Genomic DNA, 24,209 nt, shown 5'->3' with positions numbered 1-24,209 from the left:
CCCTCAGATCAACCACAAAAGGTTCATCCCAACCACCCCACTGAACTTCTCTCTGGTCTCGCCTCTGACGCCAAACCCTGATCTTCTCCCACTACCTCATCTGTCTGAACCTTCTGACATTGAGGACCCACCAGTGGCTCAGAGGCTGAATCCGACCAGGATGACTTGGATCAACAGACTCCTAGCACTTATATTAATTGCACAATGGATGTCCAACCCAGATTAAAATTTCTTTCTGAGATTCTATCTGATTGACATTCTTATTCAGACCCTGAGAAGATTGTAATTTTGCTAGCTGACTCTGACTCCCAGCACTTACCCATCTCTGACACTGAGAGTGGCAGATGACTTCCATATCTCTCGCTCTGAAGACCTGAAGTCCTATGGTGAATTTACCAAATGGATGGCTCACGTCTTAGACTTGTCCACCGGGCAACCACAACCCACCATTACTGACCTGGTGTTTGATGTCATATAGATGGATACCTCTACTGCTATCTCCCTACCTCTCACATTAGTCATGCTTCAAGCAACAATGGCTTCATGGCTGAAACCAGCCTCTACACCCATCTCATCGTGGAGACTCAACCACATGTACCACAACCAAGAAATCAGTGCAGAGTTTCTCTTTTCACATCCTAAACCAAACTCAATTGTGGTTTCCTCCTCATCCAGTTCCCACCAGACACACTCAACACTGATGGACAAAGAGGGCAAGAAACTTGATAGAAAGCTGTACTCTGCAGGAGCTTTGGGCATTAAAACATCTAATTATACAGCATGCTTGGGCAGATCAGTATGCCTTATGGGAACAACTCTTGGAAATCATACTTTCCCTCCCTTAAGACAAATTATTGGCCACTACACACATCCAGAAGAAAGGAATGCTTCTAGCAAAGCAACAGTTGAACTCTTCAAAACACATAGTTGATGTCTTTGCTAAGGCACTCACGTATGCCATCACACTTAGGAAACATGCAAGGCTCCGTTCAACCTCCTCCAATCAGACACCAGATCTTATGTGGAAGACTTACATATGACCATATGAAGCTGCCTTCTACTGAATCAGACCCTCAGTCCATCAAAGTCAGTATTGTCTACTCAGATTGGCAGTGGCTCTCCAGGGCCTCAAGCTGAGGTTTTTCACACCTATTAGCCTGGATCCTTTTTAGTTGGAGATGCCACGGATTGAACTTGGGACCTTCTGCTTATCAAGCAGATGCTCTACCACTGAGCCACCATCCCTCCCTGTTCAGTGGTGATGGTTTCTTCAGTTCCACTACAGACTCAGTCCTGCAAGAGATTAAAAAGACCATGAAGACCTCAAGGAACTTGGAAGTGTCGTCTTCCTCACACTCTACCAAGAGTGAACCATAGACCAAATTTTGGTCCAGATGCCTCTTTACCAGACAGATGCCAGAACAGGCTTGGCACCCAAGGTCCACCCAGTCTTCCTCCAGAGATTCTTTCAGACATAAATCCAAGTCCTCTCCCCCACAGCCTCTCAGTCAGCCAGATCCAAGGGGTCCAGGACAACACAACAGGGTCTTTGACTTTACAATTTCATCACTCCCCCCCTTCACCCTCCTCTGACCCTATCTGCCTCCACTAATGTCTACCAATCTGGAGGCACATTACATCAGACCATTGGGTCCTTTCTGTAATTGAGGAGGGCTATGCAATAGAATTTATTCAGACTCCTCCAACTCTGCTCTTCATCACTACTCCTCCATAAGCAGTGCTTCTGGAAGAAGTTCAAACTCTGCTCAACAAATATGCAATAGAACCCATACCACCTACCCTCAGGGGCCAGGGATTTTACTCATGCTATCTCACAGTTCCAAAGAAGGGTGTGGGTTTCCAACCCATCATGGATCTTTGGACTCTGAATGACTTTATCACATAACAGAAGTTCCGCATGACCTCCAGAACATTCTGCCACTCTTCAAGTCAGGGGAGGGGGGACTGGATGGTCACTTTGGATCTACAGGGCTCATATTAACATTTGCCCCACCACAGGAAATACCTGTGTTTCGCTTTCAGCTCAAACCACTACCAGTACAAGGTTCTCCCCTTTGGGATTTCAGTTGCCTTCTGGAAGTTCACCAAAACGATGATGGTCATTGTAGCACACGTATGTCTCCAAGGGATTACTTTGTGCGCCTACATAGGTGACTGGCTGCTCATGACAGACTCTTCTGTACAGTATAAACACCACTCTGATCCTCCTACAAAAATTCACCCTTTGATTTAACCAGAAAAAGGTCCAATCTAATTCTGTCTACTCAAGTCTAATTCATAGGGGCAGTAATAGACTCTGAACTCTTCATGCAAATCCTACCAGTATAAGTGGTTTAAGTTTGGGCAATATGCTTCTTTGAGGATGCTCTCCCTGACTCATAGAATCATAAAGTTGAAAGGGACCTCCAGGGTCATCTGGTCCAACCCCCTGCACAATGCAGGAAACTCACAAACACCTCCTCCTAAATTCACAGGATCTTCATCACTGTCAGATGGCCATCTAGCCTCTGTTTAAAAACCTTCAAGGAAGGAGATCCCTCCCGAGGAAGCCTGTTCCACTGAGTAATCACTCTGTCAGGAAGTTCTCCTAATGTTGAGCCAGAAACTCTTCTGATTTAATTTCAACCCATTGGTTCTGGTCCTACCTTCTGTGGCCACAGAAAACAATTCCACCCCATCCTCTATATGACAGCCCTTCAAGTACTTGAAGATGGTGATCATATCACCTCTCAGCCACCTCCTCTCCAGGCTAAACATCCCCAGCTCCTTCAACCTTTCCTCATAGGACTTGGTCTCCAGACCACTCACCATCTTCGTCACCATCCTTTGGACTCAAGCAGGGTTGCCAATCATTTTTGAGTTTCTCCTCTCCATTGTGGAGTCTGGCCACTCTTCTATAGGTTGCACCTCACGGCCGTTTCAGCATATCATGTTCCAGTGGATGATCATTCTGTCTTCACTCACTCAGATACTCAAAATTCCTCAAGGATCTGCTTCATCTATACCCTCCAGTTAAACATCCTACACCACCGTAGGAGCTTCCCTTAGACCTGCACAAACTAACAGGGAAGCTTTTTGAACCCATGTCTTGAACTCACTTCAACATTTGTCCTGGACAATGACCTTCCTGATGGTGGGTTGAAGAACTTATGGCACTTAGATGCAATCCTCCTTACCTGCGGTTTTACGAGGATGGTGTGTGTCTGTTGATTCCAGATGTGAACTTCCTTCCAAAGGTGATGTCCACGTTCCACCTTCAGTCAGATATCTTGCTTCTGGTGTTTTTCCCCTCACCTAAGGATGAGCATGATAGATGATTACATTTCTTGGGTGTAAAGAGAGCCCTGCTCTTCTTTTTGCAGAGGACTCAGTCATATTGCAAGGATGTTAGCCTCTTCGTGTCATATGTAACCCATACACAGGGTTGTAAAATCTCCTTGCAGACTGTCCAAATGGTTGGCTGAAACTATCAAGTTAGACTATCAAGACTGAGCATCCACTTCCTGGTCCTGTTTGTGGGCACTTGCTACTTCCGCTGTGTTTCTCAAGGGCACACTGTTGCAAGAGATACGGAAAGCAGCCACTTGGGCCACCCCTCATACTTTGTGAAGCACTATGCCCTGGACATCTGTCTTCATCAACAGACAGTGGTGGGATGATCAGTTCTATATATGGCCGAGGACCCTATATGGCCGAGGACCTACCTACCTAAGGGACCGTCTCTCCCCATATGAGCCCCAGAGGGCACTGAGGTCATCTGGGAAAAACCAGCTGAATATCCCTGGGCCAAGGGAGGCCAGACTGAAAGCCACCCGGGACCGGGCCTTCTCTATTACTGCTCCATTACTGTGGAACCAACTCCCTGAGGAGGTGAGGGCCCTACGATGTTTAGAGGGATTCCGTAGGGCCTGTAAGAGCCACCTTTTCAAGATGGCCTTCAACTAGCGGAAAACTGTGACAAATCTAGATATGCGGCTAGAAATGCTTTTATTCTTGAAATGTTTTTACTTCTGAAATTTATTGAAACTTGTTTATAACGCCATACTGTTATGTTAATTTTAATACCCTGTAATTGTTTTAACTATGTTTTATAAGTATAATTGATGTAATGTATGTTTTATGTTGTGAGCCGCCCTGAGCCTGCCCTGGCGGGGAGGGCGGGATAGAAATAAAAAATTATTATTATTATTATTATTATTATTATTATTATTATTATTATTATTATTATTATTATTATTATTATTATTATTATTATTATTATTATTATTATTATTATTATTATTATTATTATTATAGTTCTGCAGTCTGCTTGTACATGAGTACCTTCCAGCACCGACCTCCAAGTAGGCCTGAGTTTGCTATTCTCCCATGGGTGTGATGCACAGAGATCACAAAGAAGATAAACAGTTGCTTACACATAACTGATGATCTTTGAGTGGTTATCTGTGCATTCCCACAACCCGTCTTCCTTCCCCACAGCTGCTGGTTCTCTAGTACTTGTTTGAAATCATGCAGTGGTCAGAAGAGACTGGAAGAATGCCCATGCCCATCCTGGTGAGCATGCATGGTGGGGCTCGTGCACATGTCAGCAGGGAAAGGGCATGAAAATCCCTTTGGCTTGGTAGGTTTCCAATGGGGATCAGTGCAGGCACCCTAATCCCATGGGTGTGAATGCACAGATGACCATTTGAAGATAATCATTTCAGGTAAGTCATTTGTTTTTCTGTTGCCTTCTTTCTTCTGATACTGTTATGGTGATTTGGTTGTTAGTGATGAAATGCTGATCCCAGTGATTAAATTATTATATAGATTTTATTGCATTTTTATAATGGACTGTGAGTTGACTCATTAACTTTTGCTTTGAACCAGAATATAAATTTTATTGTATTGTGGTTTTAAAAATAGGTCTGTTGTGAGACTCTAATGATGTGAACTGCCCTAAGCCTGCTTGTGGGATAGAAATTAAATAAATAAATACTCTAAATAAAAATAAGCAAAAGGAATGAAAAAGGAAAAGTAATCTCTTATTAGACATTTTGTGATGCTATGAACTAAAAACTAAATCAGAGAGGCTTAATGGTAGTTATTTTTGTTTTCAAACATGTAATTGAAGATGATGTAGAAATATTCTCCATGTTTATCATTGTTATTCTGGTCCACATGGGACTGTGCACACATGCAGGCTAGCCATCTAGAAGATTTCCAGCTTTTTTCTTTTTTCTTATCAAGAGACCAGGGGGAGCTCCACCTATACAGAGCCAACAGAGGGGAAAGGGAAGGGGGGATTCCCTCCCCCCAAAGCATGTTAATGTTTAAGTGAGAAAATAGCCTCTGCGGGCTCCTTATGGGAGGATCTATCCCTGCTAAGAAAGAGGGGGGAAAGCTAGAAATCTTCTGGACTACGGACCTGCATACGTGTGCAGTCCCATGTGTGCCTGCACAAAGGCAACTCGTTGAACAACAGTTATAGGTAGGTGCAACATTGTTTTCCATGTCTGAGGGCCAAAGCCCTCTAGATTTCCCTGACTGGAATTCCGCACATATAATTTGGGCCTGCAAAAGCAGCTGCAGGAATGGCCTGACCTAGATTGAGGCTATCTCTTTCCTGGCAGTCCTTAATTCAGTTAGCATATAATTTACTAAGGGACCAGCTGAGGATTTTATAGTATTAGCATATTTATTTATGATAGTTGTTCACCTTTCACATGCATGCTTTTGACTAAAATCAAGAACTTGTAGTGATAATTTAAATGTAGTTCTCAAATAATGCTGAGTTTGTGATATCTCTCTTCTAGAATCCCGACGTATCTTGCTACCTGTGGTTCTTCATCATATTCATCTTCACCTGAGACAGCAAAAAGAGTTGCTGATTTGCTCTGGGATTCTTAGCAGTATCTTCTCAATCATCAAAACAAGCTCTTTGGTAATCTGTGTCTGCTTACTTATTATAAGGCCTTACCCAAGCAATGAATTCATATTATAAGGCCTTATCCAAGCAATGAATGCATATCACCACATAGCAAAGCTGTTTGTGATAAATTTGCCACAGATATGGATATAGGTTCAATTTTTGGTTGGGATTGGTCATATAATCATTACATGAGGCAGCTGTGCACACATATCACAGAAATTTTAACAACAGAGTGTGTAGACATTGCATAGCATGACAATCTCTAACTGAGATTGAAGGCTTGGTGTATTGTGAGTTAATAACTGCATTTACAGAGAGAATTTGATGCCTTAAAACTTTCATAAATACTGGTAAAATTTTGCAAAATACAGGATTTTGAGTATCAAATTGTCAATAGAGCACAACAGTGACATTTGATTCTGTTGAATTCAGGAACACTCAGGATCCTGGACTGTGGTTTTAAATCTTTTGTAAGGACTTTTATCTTTAGAAAGTATGTTTATGTATTTCAGCAATCCATTATTATTTTTATCTCAGTATCTGAATTCTATATTTAGTTATTTCTTCTGTTAAGAGCGAAAGTCTGATTTCTCCTGAGATATGTGAAAGATGTTTGTCTTCGCATTCAATTACATGGAGTGATACCTGTCTATGTTCTGACTACTTACTATAGGAGACAGATGTAGTTGAGGAAGTAGAGATGATGGTGGAGAGCCTTCTGGATGTACTTTTACAGACTTTACTTACTATCATGAGTAAATCGCAGTCTCAGGAGGCGGTAAGAGGGCAGCGTTGCCCACAATGCACAGCTGAAATCACTGTTAGTAACTAACAATCAGGTTATATTTCCTGCTTATCTAACCTACTCCTCCCCCCTCCCATCTTCATATTCACCTTATTACCAGCTCTTGAATGAACTTTGTCTCCTTTAAAACTGAGAAGCTTGAAACTTACATTCTCAGGTAAATTTAAGCACAGCAGTTAGGCTGCTGGTCACTTAGCTCCTCAAAAGGCCTACCTTCTTAATTCATATTATTGTTTTACAGAAAACTTGCTCTCATTATTTAAATTATCAGTGGGTGTCTCAGTAATTACCTACTGAATGTTCCTAACCACACATTTGTACTTGGAAAGATTCTGCTCAGTTAGTTCCTTCTTCTCACTCTGTTGAAATTATGATCCTTTTCTAGATAATGTGTTGCATGCTGCTTAGGATGGGCTGTTTCCATTTTGCTAAAGCAAAAAGAGACTGGCATTCCTTAAACTATGAAAGGAGACAAAGCAAGTTCTCTCACTATTTTTTTCTGTCTTGAACTTACAGTTTTCATGTTTTCTTACCCAGATACTTTCTATACAGTATTAATTTACAAAATAGGTGTTCAGTATCAATTCATGAGCAAGAACTAACTAGGACTACCATGTTTCCTTTAGGTCCTGTTTTATGTGTTTTAATACAACCCAAAACTTAACAATAAAGCAGGTGCTGTTTTTCCTTATGTGAAAACATGACAGGAAAAATTACTTTTAAAATTGCAGTGCCAAGGCTGGGTCCAGAAACAGGTGATAATCTTAAAACAAAATAATCTGTTTATTAAAATATTATAATGTTGCCTTTCTTGCTGACTATGTACATAGTGTGCAAAAGCATGACCCAACTGCATTTAATCACCTTGTGTGATATATTTCTCAAGTTCTTTTTAATAACAAAGATTATTTAGTAGAGTAACTGGGTTTAGTAGAGACCCAGTTTGGTGTAGTGGTTAAGTGTGTGGACTCTAATCTGGGAGAACGGGTTTGATTCTCCACTCCTCCACCTGCACCTGCTGGTATGACCTTGGGTCAGTTATAACTCCCTCAGAACTGTTCCTCACAAGAACAGTTCTCGGAAAGCTCTCAGCTCCACTTTCCTAACAGGGTGTCTGTTGTGGGGAGGAGAAGGGAAAAGAGATTGTAAACCACTCTGAGTCTCCAAGTGAGGGTGGGGTATAAATCCAATATCCTCCTCCCTTCCTATATGAACTATACTGAAGTAAGTGGAGAGGGGAGATTCAGTATCCTGTTGTCACAACAGTGGAAATGGCATCAACCAGAATATTCAGAATTCTACTTCATCTTCTTTCAAAGAAAGAAGATGGGCATTAGAAGACATTCAGCCACAAGGTTGGGCAGTCTTTTTCTTCAGTATCAAATGAAATGCAGCATCTAACTGTGAAGCTATTTGTATGCTAGCAAACAAAAGTCTGTTTTGGAGAGAGATGTTGGTCTCCATCAAAAGGATGGGTTGGCAGTGATGGCTTCCGCTTTGCAGAGAGGCAGCAACACTGTACATGCATAAGCATCCTCTGTGCACTTTTACCAACAATAATACACATCAACACACTACAACACCGGTCATTGGGGTGGTGGGCCAGCAGACATTTTGGTTGATGACATCTCCACACCAGGCCTAAAAAAAGTCAGAGAGCTGTGTTCTAGCCCAGCCTGGTTCTAAATGTCCAAGCTCCTGGGCTGGAACAAGGAAGCTGGCATGCTGAGCATAGTGGCAGGTGCCCATGTGGTTCCCTCAGGTTTGCCACTCCTTGGATTCCTCCCCAACAGGTGGACTGGGGTGTGGGGTTTATTGAGCATCAGGTGGGTTGCCTGATACAGGATCTGTCCCCATGGCCTTTTTCCATTTCAAAAGTAACTTAGGTCTATTGTGTCAATTTCTCACCTGCACTTCCCTCTGTGCCCCTGGGCCCACAATTCCAGCTCCTTGGGACAGACCACCATTGCAGGCATGAGGCATGACTACTCTTCACCTTCCAAATATTCATTCTCACCCAGTTGTTATCAACAATCCTAAATGTCAGGCAAAAGCTATCAGTATTATGTTGGCTATAGATGCATTTTCTCAATCCAGATTACCTTGGTCTGAAAAAAAAAATGGAGAAATTAGTATATGGTAAAATATAGCTCAAATGCCCCTGGACCCTAAAACCCCAAGTCCGTCCTCAATGCATTAGAGAAGGCTTTCCACAATACATCAAGTTCCTCTTATGTATCAGTATTTAATCTCAAAAGCTTTTAAGGACTCATTGAGTCCTGTTGCCATCATGAAGTTTTCATTTAGTAAACTATTGTTTTACTTTGGCCATGTCTCACTGTCCATTGCTGGGTCACAAAATGGTATAGAATGCTACCACTTCTGGAATTGACAGATGTTGTTAGCATAGAATCTGCATGTACTGATCGATGCTGATGGTAACATAGTGGTTTCACTTGTATCATTGACACAATATCACAACATTCTTTATATGTAGTACTATACTTGTTATTAGTTTAACAACTTGCTGGATCAGAAGCTGAAATATCTGCATAATTTTATTGCGTTAGCCTACTGAAATAAGACCTTGAGAACACTTTCACTGTTTACTAAATGAAAATGGAAACATTCTAGTCTTTTTAAGTTACTGCAGCTATACCATTTTAAAAATCCAAGCATGTGTTCCCCTTTCATAGATGCTGGAACATTTTCAAACCCTGTTCCTTTCCCCTCTACCCTAAAATTTGATTTTATGTGAACTGTGCATGTAATCATTCTACTGAAATAGTTTTTCATTGGGATTGACAGGGAGAATATGTGTCATGTCTTTTATCTCTACTTCGTCAAATGTCTGACACTCATTTCCAACATTTACTGGACAATTTCCAGAGCAAGGATGAGCTAAAGGTGAGAAAGAAAAAGCAGATTCAGAATTATATTTCATGCTTATATCTTGGATCTGTAGTCCATTTCCTTTCCATAGGAAGGCTAAACTTTATCTCCATATGGTGAAAATCTCCTCTGGCTGTAATGTTTATGAATACTTGTTGCATATCTCTATCATATTTAACAGCAGAGGCTTGTTAAGTAAATTTTGAGCATATTATTACTCAAATGGGTTCACACCTTAAGAAAACTGTCTTCAGTGCCACCCTTGAAGTCATCATGTTCAAGTATATGTAAATACAAATCCATCTTACCTTTGTTGTAGGGCCAAACTAGATGTGGTGGTGGGAGATCCATGAATGGGGGGACAAGCAAGATTTACATATTTTAAAAAATTGTGTGGTGGTTTTCAGGCTGAAAAGCAGCTGGGAGGGGAAATTAAATCAGGATCATAACATGCAGTGCAAATTACACATACACAGATCTAGTGAGACACATATGATTCCTGCATAATTTCCACCACAGGGTGTATAACAGCTTTAGGAGGGGGAAGTGTATTCAGTAGAATTGTGCAGGAGAAAAAGTTATGCCCTCCTTGTCACATACCACTGACCTGATCTAAATTTGAGAGGGAGCACAGATACAATTAATATTTAAAAATATAGCTATCATATCTAGTTTGGCTTTCAATCATGCGGATAACATATGAAGAAGGCTAGTATTTATTAGAACTGTAATATGGAGAGCTGCCCAGATTTATAGTACAAATGTAAGTTTGTTGGAAGTTACAGGTTTTATACCAGTTTCTTCTGAAAAAAAACACAAAACATTAAACATTTTAATACATTGAACCACTTCTATCCATGTTGTGTCCACAAAAGTTGGTAGGTAACCAGTGCTAAGCTTATATAGTAACCAATGCTAAGCTTATATATTACAACAAAACATCCCATTTATTTATTATTGTTATTTATAGCTCATCTTTCTCATTGTAACTCAGCACATTGCAGAATGTCAAGTAATGCCGTCAGACAACATAAGGCAGGGGCCCCCAACTTTTCTGTGCCCATGGGCACCTTTGAAATTCTGGCACAGGTTGATGGACACAACTCCAAAATGGCTGCAGCAGGAGGCAGAGCCAAACACACAGTGGAAGTGCAGGCGCAGGGTGCAAGAAGGCTAATTTAAAATATACACTGAGAAAAAAGAGTAGGAATAAAATAAACACTGTAATGGCAGCTGCTGCTGCAAGAATATTATTTTAATCTGCATAACCAGTCAAATCTTCAGTGTCCATTTGGAAAACATGTTGGGCAAAAGCGCTACCTGGCCCCACCCACCTTCTAAAAGGGACACCAAGAGAGGTGTTGGCAGGCACCGTGGAACCCAAGGGCATCATGTTGGGGACCCTTGCAATAGGTCTAGGATCACATAACTAGAAAACAGTATGAATAACAAACTGTCAAAGGCAAGATAAACAGTGGATCACAATGGTATAAAACAGTGCAGTAAAAGTAGGTGATACTTACATTAATTATTGCAATAGACTTAAATCCTTTTCCATTATATAAGTATCCTCCTGAACTGTTTGATTCTACCACGCAACTGATCTGCATATGGGAATACCCTTTTGAACATTTCTGTTCTGCACATTCTGCAGCATGATTAGCAACAAACTCCATTACAAGCAATTACAGCCTATATGTTTTAAGCATCTATCAGGTAGTAATTAAGTGACTGGTGGTACAGTCTTAAGCAGACTTATTCACTGCTAAGCTGTCTTACCCACTGATTTAGAAGGATGTAACTTTTTAAGATTGCACCTTTTGGGGGGAGGCCTGCTTCTGCGGAAGTACTTAATTTCTTCCCCATTATTCTGTTCCAGTGAAGACTTACTGTTTGGTAAGTCTATCATGTCAACATTGTGTATGATAATACCATTCTAAAGTGTGCCAGAAAGCATATGAGACCTCCTGAGTCTTGGTTTTGTATCTAGTCTACTGAACTAAAAAAGAGCAGTTTTTGATGCAACGATGGAAGATAAATAGCAATATATGCCTGATTTTATGTGACAGCCAAGCCCATAGACTCTCCTCCTATCTACTATGAAGCAGTGACATAGAGCCTGCTTCGGTGGGGAGGGCAGGATATAAATCCAATAAAATAAATAAATAAATAACATAAGGAAGATATGTCTACTTTATGTTGATTCAGTAAGCAGGATGTGTATGTCTAGTATGTATCAGTAACTACTGATTTTTCTTTTCTGCCAGGAATTTCTGTTAAAAATTTTCTGTGTGTTTCGGAACTTGATGAAAATGAGTGTCTTCCCTCGAGACTGGATGGTGATGAGGTTGCTCACCAGCAAGTAAGTATAGACTCAAAAACACTCCAGGGGGTTTTCCCCCCTGAGGATGATGTAGTTTGTATATACTTGTTTTTTCTACCCAGTTTGGTGTTGGTTTACCTTCAAAATGTGCATGTTTATGTGTGTGCATATTGGGACACAGTTTCAAGTGTTACCAGGGTCTGAAGTAAGAAGAGAAATAATTTTTTTCTTCCAAAGGGAGTATATTAAATCTGTTCTGTTCAGAAAAGTAACAAAAGTTCTTTTGGGACAAATTTTTGAGGATTAGGGACAACTTTAAGGTATTGATCTGGGTCTGTAATTTGCTAGATATTTAATGATTTTAATTGTATTTTATAGTGCTGCTTTAAATGTTCTTTGGGAACCCAGGGAAGAATGAAAAGTGGGATATGTGTAAATAGAGAAGCCTTGTCTTTTGGGAAGCTAGACATTCTCTAACCTAATTCTAACACTTTTTTTAAAAATCTAATAATTCTATCTATATGCTGAGTTGAAATGATAAAAAAAGTTTTGCTTTTAGTAAACATAGACACCTTTAACTAGATAACTGGAAATATATCCAGAGGCTAGGATTACTTCAGAAGCCAATGTCATGTCTGAACTAATATACTGTAGGCCTACATATCCCTTTCTCTTCTCTCTGCTTTCCTCTTCCTGATTCTTAGTGCACAATAACCACAGCTGCCCATCAAACTAGAAACAGATATCATAATCTGGAGTGGGTTTTTGACAATCGCTTAGATTGTCTGTGGTTAGCAGTAGCCATTGGACCAAACTAAACATGATATCTGGCATGAGTTGGGTCAGGGATCCTATATTTATAGGTAAATATAATGTCAGGGAACTTATGTTCCCAAATACTCTGGGGTCCAGTTGTACTCGGGAGTGCAGCACATATGGGAGAGGCTTCAGCTTTCCTTCCTATGCCATTTCCTCAAGCTGAAACAGCCATGAGAAGAGGCCCATTTGCTCTGAAGTGGGGCTCCACATACCCTGACTATAACACATGGAGCCCCACAGTGAGGCAAGCAACCGTGGCCATTCCAACTCAGGGAAATTGCACAGGAGGGACTGCTGAAGCCCTTCTTTCCCCGGGCTCCTAGCACAAACACATTTTGAATCTGACAAAGAGTAACCCCTAACGGAAGACTTGATCTCTGAGGCTCCACTGCAACTATCTGCACAGCAATTGCAAAAGCTGGAGGGTGTCCTTAGCACAAATTGGAAGGAAATATTGGGTTATTCAATCACTGAACTCAAGACTTTACCTAGTGTACTGTAGCCTGAAGAAGGCGAATTAAACGGAAAGTTACTTAGGCAATACATTGCTGGTCTTGCTGTAATATTGCTGCTCTTGCTGTAATATCAACCTTCTATTGTAATTCTACCAATTTTTGTTAAATTCTGGCATAAGTGTTTTTGTTAATAATACTGATATCAAATTGTTTGTTTCAAAATATAGCGTAGCAAGCAAAGACTTGTATTAACAGTTTTTACTTCTATACAGTTTTTCCTTCTGTCACAATACCACCTGGAGGTTGGCAACCTTTATTGGAATCCACATGACTACATACCTCTATTAATTTTTATTTCACCCTTTCTCAAAGTAGTCCAGAGTGGCATGCGTAGTTTATCCTCACAACAATCCTGTGAGGTAGATTAGACTTAAAAATGGTTACTGGCCCAATGTAATCAGTGAGCTTCGTAACTTGAGCTTTGAATCCAGTTTTTCCCTTGTTCCAACCACTACACCACCACTGATGCTCATAGTTATATGAACATTTTGTGAATATTTGTTAGTTTTTCTCAAGATTTTGTGAAAATCTGCTTTGTTAGTTCAGGTGATAAATGTTAATAAGGAAAGTTGTCTTACAATGTTGTTGTAAGACACTAGGTTAGGGACTTTTACAAGGGAAAATAAATCCATAAATCCATGTATAATAAAATATTTGGGGTTTAAATGACACTGTCTTATCTGTCTTTGATGGTATTACAAACTGTTTAAAATATTTTATAATGAAATAATGATAGAAGGTGTTTTTACATCAGTTAGCATTACATTTGTAAAGAGAATGTGGTCTGCATTGCCGATTGAAATAATACATTATGTTTATACAAAGATGCAACATGGTTTCTTCTGTTATTGCAGTATAATAGTTACAACTGTCCAGTATCTGTCCCCTGCACTACATAAGAACTTCACAGAAACAGATTTTGATTTTAAGGTAAGGAAATATTAAAATGTTCTTAAAATAGCATCTCTTTTCATAAACACCATGATTTTGAATATTTACTTTATGTATTTGTTATCAATTCATTCAATGACAATATGATAAAAGCATAGCTTTAGCAATTCAGTGAACCAAGACAGAAATTCCAGTAAGAGATATTAATAAGAAAATGTGCTAATGCCACCTGTATGGGCATTCATCTGTCAGAAAGTATCTATCTGAAATTGGATGTAAAATGTATATAAAGTCTACAGATATAGATCACCATATTTTGTTGTAATTTATTGTATATCATTTTTAGACCTGTTGAACAATAGTGATTGCTGAACTTAAAATTAAGAACACAAATGGAGCCTGCTGGATCAAACAAGGATCATACTGTTTCACACAGTGACTAGCCAGTTACCCAGGAGGGCCAAACAAACAGGGCATAGAGACCAAGGCTTCCACTGATGTTGCCTCTTTGCACTGGTATTCAGAGAATTGCTGCTTCTGTATATGGAAATTAGTCACCAAAGCTGCTAGCCATTGATGGATCTCTCTTCCATAAGCCTGTCAAACCCTTTTTAAAGCCATCTGTGCTAATAACCATCACTATGGCCACTGGCAGTGAGTTACTTAGCTTAATTACTCTTTGAGTAGAGAAAAATGTCCTCTTTTTTCTATCTTGAACCTCTTTTCCAACAACTTCAGCAAGTGCCCTCAAATTCTAATATTATCCCACTAGCAGTAAAACCTATTGCAGGAAGAAATACAATGGGTCCTAGAAAAATATTGGAGGAGGTTGATGAACGTGTAGGTGGCAGTAAGGAAGGAAGATAGACAAACAGGATAAAAGATAAAAGAGAGAAAGAATGAGGGAAGGAATGGTAGGGAAAAGATAAAGAGAAAAGAATGAGAGAAAGAACAGAAGGGAGAGGTAAAAAAAGAGGGGGAGAAAAGACAGAGGGCATTTTCGCACTCACCTTCAGCCGGCGCGACCCCCCTCTTCACCGCGCAGGATCTGCGCGGATTTCGCACTAAACGCCGGAAACTCCCGGCGCAAAAGCCGCTCAAACGGAAACTGCTTTTTGGCGGTTTCCATTTGAGCGGCTTTTGCGCCGGAAGTTTCCGGCTCTTCCGGCTGCTCCGCGGCATTTAGTGCGAAATCCGCACAGATCCTGCGCGGTGAAGAGGGGGGTCGCGCCGGCTGAAGGTGAGTGCGAAAACGTCCAGAAAGAAATATGCAAAGGAAGATAGAAGGAAAGACAAAGACAGATAAAGAATGAAAGGAAGGAAGGGAGAGTTATGGAAAAGAATGAAAGAAAGGAAAATGAAAAGAAGGAAAGAAGACAGAAAAATGAAAGGAAGACAGACAGGAAAGAAGGAAGGTAGGCAGCCATTAGAAACCTTCCTTTCATTCCCTCCTACTTGCTGGTGGGGGAGGGGAGTGAAAGGGAGCCTTCCATTGGCTCCCCACCTCTTAAAGCAAGCAGCTTGATAGGTGGACCCACTCCACAGGTGGCTGTAAGAGGCAGGGAGCCATTGTAAGCCTCTCTTTTGCTCCCTCCCGCTTGTAAGCAGTGGGAAAGCAAAGAGGAGTCCATTGCATCTCATGGGGCGACAGAACAGAGTAGACTCCATTGTATCCTATGAGCCCATAGAACAGAATGGAGTCCATTCCATCCTATGGGCCCATAGGATACAAATGGAGTCCATTCTGTCCAATGAGCTCATAGTATAGAATGGACTCTGGTCTGTCCAATGGCGTTCATTCTGTCCTATGGGCTGATAGGATAGAATGGAGTCCATTGTGTCCTATGGACCCATAGGACAGAATAGAGTCCATTCTATCATATGAACACACTGTAGCCTATTTTGAATAGAAAGTGTGAAGTATATTTGCAGATAGAAAGGGGGCTTGATACCTGGTATAGTGTCAGGCTGTTTAAAGCCAGTTTCGTGTAGTGGTTAAGTGCACTGACTCTTATCTGGGAGAACCAGGTTTGATTCCCTACTCCTCCACTTGCAGTTGCTGGAATGGCCTTGGGTCAGCCATAGGTCTCACTGAGCTTCTCCTTGAAAGGGCAGCTTCTGTGAGAACTTTCTCAGTGCCACTTACTTCACAGGGTGTCTGTTGTGGGGGAGGAAGGTAAAGGAGATTGAATTTCAGAGTGGAGGGTGGGGTATAAATCCAGTTTCTTCTTCTCCTCCTTCTCTTTCTTCTTATCTGCTGCTGTTGAACTGGTCTCTCCCTGCTGTGAATGAACATTCTTTTTGTGTCAGTTGAAGAGAAGGAACTGCTACTGCTTTGTCCCATAAACATGTCCTCACAGTTTACTGTTTGTTTCACTGTTTGCGTCGTGGCAGCATTGTTGGGGCGGGGGGAGACAGACTGTCCCAGCCTTCCTACAACGGGCCCTTAGGAGAGGCAGTAGTGATCAGTAAGCCCCCAGGAGAATCTGTCAGCAGAGAACTGTTTCCCTCAGTGGTCAGTGGACATCTGGTGGAGTTCTCATCTGATGGAGCCAGCAGTGGCCAGGGGAGAGCAGAATCAGCCAGTGACATGTCAGAGACAGAGTGTGAACCAATCCTGCGAATCCCACATCCAACCAATGAAAATCCTCAGATTTGTCACCATGGTAGGGCTTTTATTTATTACTGATAACAAGGCCTATCCTATGATTGTCAAGCTTATTCAGGAGTCCTTGGTGAGGTATCTTGTTGAAAGCCTTTTGAAAGCTCTTAGTTTTGGAAAGAAATTACATTTTAGTAGATCAGCAATTTCATATTTGAGGTCTTTAAGAATCTGGTGGTCCTAGAACTTTTTTCTTCACCTCACTTTGACTCTGTTCTATAGACACTCATTCCATCCCCCCACCCCACCCCCCCGAGTTCCATTTGCAACTTCTGTTTTGTCTTTCTTATGGAGTTTCCATAGTTGGTGCTACTTATTTCAAGCATTGCTACTTGTGCCACTTGGGACTGATGTTTCATGTTGAAGTTTATTGATAGCCCCTCATTATAGAAAATAATTCATTTAATCAATTAAAATATTTGTACCCCACCATTCTTTCTGCGTCAAAAACCTTGTAGACGTCTCTAAAACTATCTGGTTAAATCAAGTTTGACCAAAGTACAATCAGAATATCGAACAACACATTAAGAACAGTCACTATTTTTAAACGATTTTTAAATTCTTCATTCCAGAATTTTTGTTTTGATATAAATTTATGATTTTGTTCTATTCCGAGGTCTGTTTTTTATATTTGCACCTCTCCAATGGGCGTTAGTAAGGAAGGGCCAGGAGACTGGGTGTCAGAATGCCATTGTGTGCAGTTTAATCTGCATAGAATGTGCACAGGAAAGGTGTCAGTATGTAAGAGGATATGCCATTTTGTAAGGCAAATGGGGAATGTATCTTTATATTCTGTCAGATTTGGGCACAACAGTCCTGAGCCACACCTACACTGTGGTGGCCAGCCATTGCAAAGCTGCAGCACCACCAGTCATCTCCCTAAGGGGATAGATACATGGCATCTGAATGGGGGAAAAGGTGTTCCTGGCTGCTACCACAGTAGCAGTCATAGTGATTCCACTTCAGCATCCTTGTCTGGTGTTGTTGCAAGGCCCTCTGAAACTGACGATCTCCACTCAGCTTCACATGTTGCTACTCACCAAGCCTTGAAGTGGTGGCCCTGACAGCATCATTAGTGCAGTAGTTCCTCTGCCAGGGCCAGTCCATTAGCCTGTGCCCACGGCATTTGTGCTTGTACTTGCTGCTAACCCGGTCTTTCTGTGCCTGGAACACCCTGACTGATTTGTGATGGTTCATGGGGTGGCCCTGCAGATTTTGGGTATGGGGTCTGTGCTTTTTATTAGGGAATTTTTTGGAGTATAGAGACTTCTATGACTCCCATTCCCAACAGGTTCAGTAAGGGTGTGGGGAATGACTGGCAAGAACCCCATAAATTGAGAGAAAGAGAGAGAAGCCTGTTCCAAAATTAAAACCAGTTATTAAAATTAAAACCATGTTGAAGTTATTGTTAATCATATAACATTCTAGTATGCAGCATACAGAATTTATTACATTAAACAAATACCCAATTAAAGTACACTAGCATTTCTTAAAGAATGCATCCTGATTGTTTTTCCCATAGACCTATAAGGTGTTTGTCCAGAACATCAAGGGGCAAGAATAAAATCACTCATTAAATACCTTTTTCCATCCATAGGAGGTAATGTAATTATCAGCCAGGTCTGTAATGAACACACTTTTGGCTGGGGGGATGATGGCCTCTGGCATAGCCTTCCTCTCCCACACATCTGTGTGCGCTGCTGTGGCAGCATCATTGTTAGGATGAGCACTTCGCTGAAGCTTGCAGACTGGCTTGCACTAAACCCCCTACACAATCTGACCTCCCATGGTCTACAACCATCATTGACACCTGGAATGAACACAATGGGTGAGCTTTATTAGAGGCAACCTGGGACTGCAGCGTGGTAAGGCTGGAATCGTGGCATTGACATGTGGACCGCCACTTGGTCCTAGTGCTAGAAGCACCTCCCCAGTGGGCATTAGTAGGGAAGGGCCAGAAGGCTGGGTGTCTCTGTGTGCTCCTTAGGCCCAGCTTCTGGTGAAGGGAGGGCACATGGCAGGGTTTGGCTCCACTGGTGGGGTAATGGCTCTCCCTGTTGGATAAGCACCTGCTTGTGGGGAGATCCATGGTTGAGCAAACACCAGCATTCTTTGCTGGCAGTTTGTGAGGCATTTGGCAGTTGTGGACGCACCGTAGGACACTTCAATGTTGCCAGGGGGACCCAACAGACAGCAGAATCTAGATCATCAACACCTGATCTAGCATCCTGTCAAAACTTCCATGTATCTGGGGACACACTTTGTCAGCAGCAATAGGGCATACTTCAAGGGAAGGGTTTGGCCATCAGGTGGGAGCTGCAGTACTTGTGGGGCCTGAAATCAGGGAGAGGTCAGCCACGGAGTGTGGACTTTGCTCCCCCAGTGGTCTCTTCCCCCAGAGTTCTTGCCCAGTGGTGCCAGATGCCCTGTCTGTTTTGTGACTACCACCAAGGTGTGTATGCTCTTTTCCTAAGTCCCCATGGCAAGGAGCTGTCAAACAGCATCCTGTGTCATGTACCGTACCTCTGATTTTGTGAGGCGACCTCCAGGAACCATTCGTAGGGCAGGGTGGGCCATCATTGGATACCAGTGAAGGGTGGGGACAGCATGGGTGTGTGAGCTGATAGAGTGTACACTTGGCTGTATCCCAAGCTGCTTGGGTTCCCAAGGACATGGCCACAGCTAAGTAGGGTGCAGTGAACAGGGATTTATCATGGGTGTCAATGGGCTGCATCACCATTTTTGCCAGTGCAGTTTTACAAATGTTCTGGGGGACTTCCCATGCTGGAAGTGCATAGGGAGCCTACTGGCTAGCATCATGGCATATACACATTTGCACCAGCATGGGGGGTCATGCTATTGCTCTGCCAACATGTGACTGCAATGCAGCTGTATGGGTGCAAACATGCCACGTGGCACCACTCATGCCTTCAGCTGGCGTAAACGCCCCTTATATCAGGTATCTCCAAATTATACCAGAGTTAGGGTCAGTTGGCTTCCTATTCCAATTTGTTCCCTCCCCCCAGATTGCTCTGATAGTATGCAGGTTTCATGTGTCACTTGAAGCATTATTGAATATGATCAACACTTACAGAGGCCTTTGTAGGCATTTTGTGAGTTTTTATTTTCTCCTGATCCCTATTGGCAGTGTGAGTTAATTCTAGGTGTAAAATGTCTTCATGAAATATTTATGCAACATAATGTGCATGACAGATAACTGTATTTGTTGTTTAATTGTTTTCTGCTTTCCAGGTCTGGAACTCCTATTTCAGCTTATCAGTTTTGTTTATAAACCAGCCCAGTCTCCAGATGGAAACAGTTACTCCAGCCAAGCGTAAAAAAATTCTAGATAAGTAAGAACATACTCATTGAGTTTCCAACCTCAGATTTTTTTACTATGTATTTATCTATTCCATTCATTATTTCTTATATGTTATAACAACTGGAAAAATAATCAAGGAAAATCTTAGAAGCCATAAAATGCAGTCCAGCGTTCAAATATTAATATTGTCTCTTAAAGAAAACTTGTGAATGCCCACTTTAATATAAACTATTGCCTTGCTACATTTTATATATATAATGGAATAATATCTTTCCACTCTGTTCCAGATATGGGGATATGCGTGTAATGATGGCATACGAACTGTTCAGCATGTGGCAGAATCTTGGTATGAGTTTTCCATATTTCTCAAATTTTTAAAAATTTGTGAAACAGGATGCAGTTGGTACAGTCTGATATGCTGAAACATCTCTTTGCCTTAGTTAAAGATCAACCAGCATTACATCTTCCTGTCCCAAAAAAACCATTGGATTTTGCTATGCATTATAATTTCTTTAAGTATAATCTCCTATTTTATTTATATAACACATGATCCTATGTTGGGGGTGTCTGTTAAATCTTTAATCTTTCTACGGTCTCAGAGTGTACTAAATCAGACAGACAATTAGCCACCAGCTTTTAATGTGCTGCTTGTTTTAATAGCTTGGAGCCCTGTGGCACAGAGTGATAAAGCTGCAGTACTGCAGTCCAAGCTCTCTGTTCACAACCTGAGTTCAATCCTGATGGAAGCTGGGTTCAGGTAGCCAGCTCAAGGTTGACTCAGCCTTCCATCCTTCCGAGGTCGGTAAAATGAGTACCCAGCTTGCTGGGGGGAAAGTGTAGATGACTGGGGAAGGCAATAGCAAACCACCCCATAAAAAGTCTGCTGTGAAAATGTCATGATGCAACTATTGGAGTAGTCCAATAATTCTTTATCCATACAAATAGTAAGATACTAATTATGTCTACTCCGCACTCAGGAGTATTTCACATTATATGTAATAGGACTGGATTGTTTCCTCCCAGCCACCAACAGTATTGAAACTGATACTTTAGTGAAGAAATAACATCTGACCATTACCCATCCCCCAGAAGCTCACACACTCGTTATCTGCCATTGCTTCCCTTCCTCTCAGAACCAAGACAAGTTTAGGAAATTAATAATTTCCAATTACTTTCACCATTCTTCAGATGTACTCAAGAGAGGTATGCAAACACAAAGTAATTACCTACCACTTCCTCTTTACCTTCATTGCCACAGCAGTAAAGCTCCAAAATTATTGCTTATTTACAGTCTTATCCTTTGTTTTTTAAATTGTTATTAGTGCTATTTCACTGAAGTGCCTTTATCAAAGCAATATTACAAGGTCAGTTATTCCCTACTTAAGACATTTGGTGTTCTTTTCTCTTCCTATATGTGTGTGCATGCATTCACACACAAATAGATATACATATTCATGCATATTTGTTTGGATATGGTCACTCACATGTAGTTTTCAAGTCAGTTATCTTTTTATTTCATAGCAGACAGAATCTTTGATAATAAATTTATTATACTGCTACACATAATTTTATCACAAATTTGAAAAACAGTTGGAGTTGTCCCAAAGATTCATAAATGCAGAGATTAGTCTGGCAGAGATTAGGGAATAACTAATTCAGCAGAATGGAGAATGGGACCATAACTCTGGGAAGCCTCAGTAGCACTTTGATTCTGCACAACCTGGCATTGCAATTGTGGAGTATATCAAAAAGAATAACCACAAAAGAGATCTGAAAAACATGAAACCACAACACAGAAAATATGGGAATGCAATAGGTTGATTTCAGCGCCATCAAAATTGTCTACAACAAATTAGTGAATAAATCATGGCAATTACAGATTAAGTGGCTAGTCTGGAAAGGATGCAACATTAACAACCCTTTAAAACGCAGATATGCTGTTCTTTAAAAACAAAGCAAGAAATGCCATCCTATGCTGCTTGAGTTCTGAAGATTGAATATTTGGAGTTGTCATGTGACTGTCAGTTAAAAAACATGACAACAGGAAATGTAAATGGAATATCTTGAATAAACATGTATTTTTCTGTAACCCAGGTGAACATAAAATTAATTTTATTCCCGGAATGATTGGTCCCTTTCTTGGTGTGACACTGGTCCCACAGCCAGAGGTTCGAAACATCATGATCCCCATTTTTCATGACATGATGGACTGGGAGCAGAGAAAAAATGGCAACTTCAAACAGGTAAGGGTTTATTAGCATTATCACTATTCTCTCTCTCTCTCTCTCTCCCCATCTCTAATTTACAAACAAAACACTTTCACATCTGCAAAAGGTGTCCAATAGACAGCTGTGTTAGTCATAGTTGCAAAACTAAATTCAAGTGTAGTAGCATCTCAAACATCCTGGAAAGGAACCCTGAAACATTTTGTCAATCTTTAAGATGTTATGTGACTTGAATTTTATTTTACATCTTGAAAAATATTCTAGAAGAATCTAACGTGTACCTAATATAGTCCTCATAGTGTAAGGCCCATCACATCTACAGCAGGTAAGGCAGTTGGTCCCCTATTTCTCCACCCAGGATCTTGCCATAGTGGCCCATGCAATGGTAACTTCCTGGCTTGACTACTGTAACTTGCTCTGAACAGGCTTGCTCTTGCAGCTGATCTGGAAACTACAAACAAAGAACAAAATCTGTGAAAAAATTACTAATGACTCTCATACACTTATTAGAATTAATTATACAAAATTTTTAGTATAAAGTTCATAAACAATTCATCAAAATTCTTAGGAAAAGAGTTCCATAAAGTAGCCACAGAGCTATAAATTGATTGGAACAGAACAAAGTGCTAGGAAAAATACAAAGTCCATATTTCACATATTCCAGACGGAGTAGACGTTCCAAACGACCCTCAACATGGATAGCAGCATATTCTACATGTTTCAATGTGATGTCATCTTCGTCCAGGAGGAAAAAGTTTGAACAGTCGTCAGGCTCTCAAGTTTTTTGCAGAGTGACTAGCACGATGTCTTATGATGGAGAAAAGTCTCTCAAAACTACAGCTGGTGCAAAATGCTGCAGCACACCTGCTGCCTGTGTGGGAGATGGAGACTGTTTTTCTAGCCTGTTGCATCCAGTGAGCCAGTGATACTTCATGATCTGTCTGATATCCTCTGTGTCCGAGCTGCCCAGAAAATTGAATCCTTGGTGGCTGATATTGCTAAATTTAGCAATGAGGAAGAGACGTGGAGCACAGAAAAACACTGATGGAAGAAGTGAAAGGTGGAGGTGGGAAAAGAGAAAAGGAATAAAAAGGGCTGTGGTGAAACCTATGGGATGGGGAAAGAGGATAATGAACATGGGAGTGCTGAAAGAAACAGAAAAATGTGAGTAACACTCTAGATAGATCTGTGAGTAGTAGAAAAAAGAGAGCAGCCAATGGGGATGCAGGCCTGTGGTGATACATAGAGAACAGAGCATACGCAACATTGGGATTCAGAAAGAGAAGGTGGGCAAGTTACTTATAATCATGGAGAGAAAAAGGCAGTGTGGTGGGACAAACGACTACACTTTCTGAAGAACATTATGAGGAATGTGATGAAATAGGAGAGTAGCATAGACCAACCCTGTGGATTGCAAAGCCTGTGAAAGTGGGTCTCAGACTTGGAATTTTATTAATTTGTGCATGTTCTATTTTTTTTAAGTGGGTCACTGTACCAAGTAAATTTTGAGTTGTGTGTCAGCATACCAAAAAAGATGAGAAACACTATCTAGAACCTTTCCAGACATCAACCCTCTCTCAGGCTTGATGTTGTAACACTTGTCCCCATGTGTGGGTTATGCAGAAAAATTAGACGCACTAGGACAGTATACCATGTTTGTTTGTTTTTAAATTATAGATGTGCAAGTCAGTGCTGAAGAGTTTAGGAGTTTGGTGGGGGTCAATGGAAAAAACCCCTGCAATGAAGTTATTGGCAAGCAGTTCAAAATGCTGCCAGAAAATGAGGAAAGGACTATTGGGATATTTGGTTAATAGAGTTTGCCT

The 24,209-nt window shown here is 41.0% G+C and overlaps 1 protein-coding gene across 11 annotated transcripts in view; it reads left to right on the top strand.

The window, feature by feature from the left end:
* Positions 1-24,209, top strand: part of DOCK3 (dedicator of cytokinesis 3) — a 340,630-nt gene that overhangs the window by 230,756 nt on the left and 85,665 nt on the right. For 10 of the 11 annotated variants that reach the window (XM_060240010.1, XM_060240016.1, XM_060240009.1 and 7 more), the window contains 8 exons: positions 5,817-5,944; positions 6,606-6,752; positions 9,546-9,644; positions 11,897-11,991; positions 14,141-14,216; positions 20,092-20,192; positions 20,449-20,507; positions 22,256-22,404. In XM_060240010.1, coding sequence (XP_060095993.1) covers positions 5,817-5,944; positions 6,606-6,752; positions 9,546-9,644; positions 11,897-11,991; positions 14,141-14,216; positions 20,092-20,192; positions 20,449-20,507; positions 22,256-22,404 — 854 coding nt within the window. The remainder of the gene's footprint in view (positions 1-5,816; positions 5,945-6,605; positions 6,753-9,545; positions 9,645-11,896; positions 11,992-14,140; positions 14,217-20,091; positions 20,193-20,448; positions 20,508-22,255; positions 22,405-24,209) is intronic. The other variant, XM_060240011.1, reaches the window with a different exon arrangement.

This window comes from Heteronotia binoei, chromosome 5 (assembly GCF_032191835.1).
Source record: "Heteronotia binoei isolate CCM8104 ecotype False Entrance Well chromosome 5, APGP_CSIRO_Hbin_v1, whole genome shotgun sequence".
NCBI lineage: Eukaryota > Metazoa > Chordata > Lepidosauria > Squamata > Gekkonidae > Heteronotia > Heteronotia binoei.
Note: the sequence above shows the minus strand (reverse complement) of the source record. Positions and strands in the feature narration are given on the sequence as shown.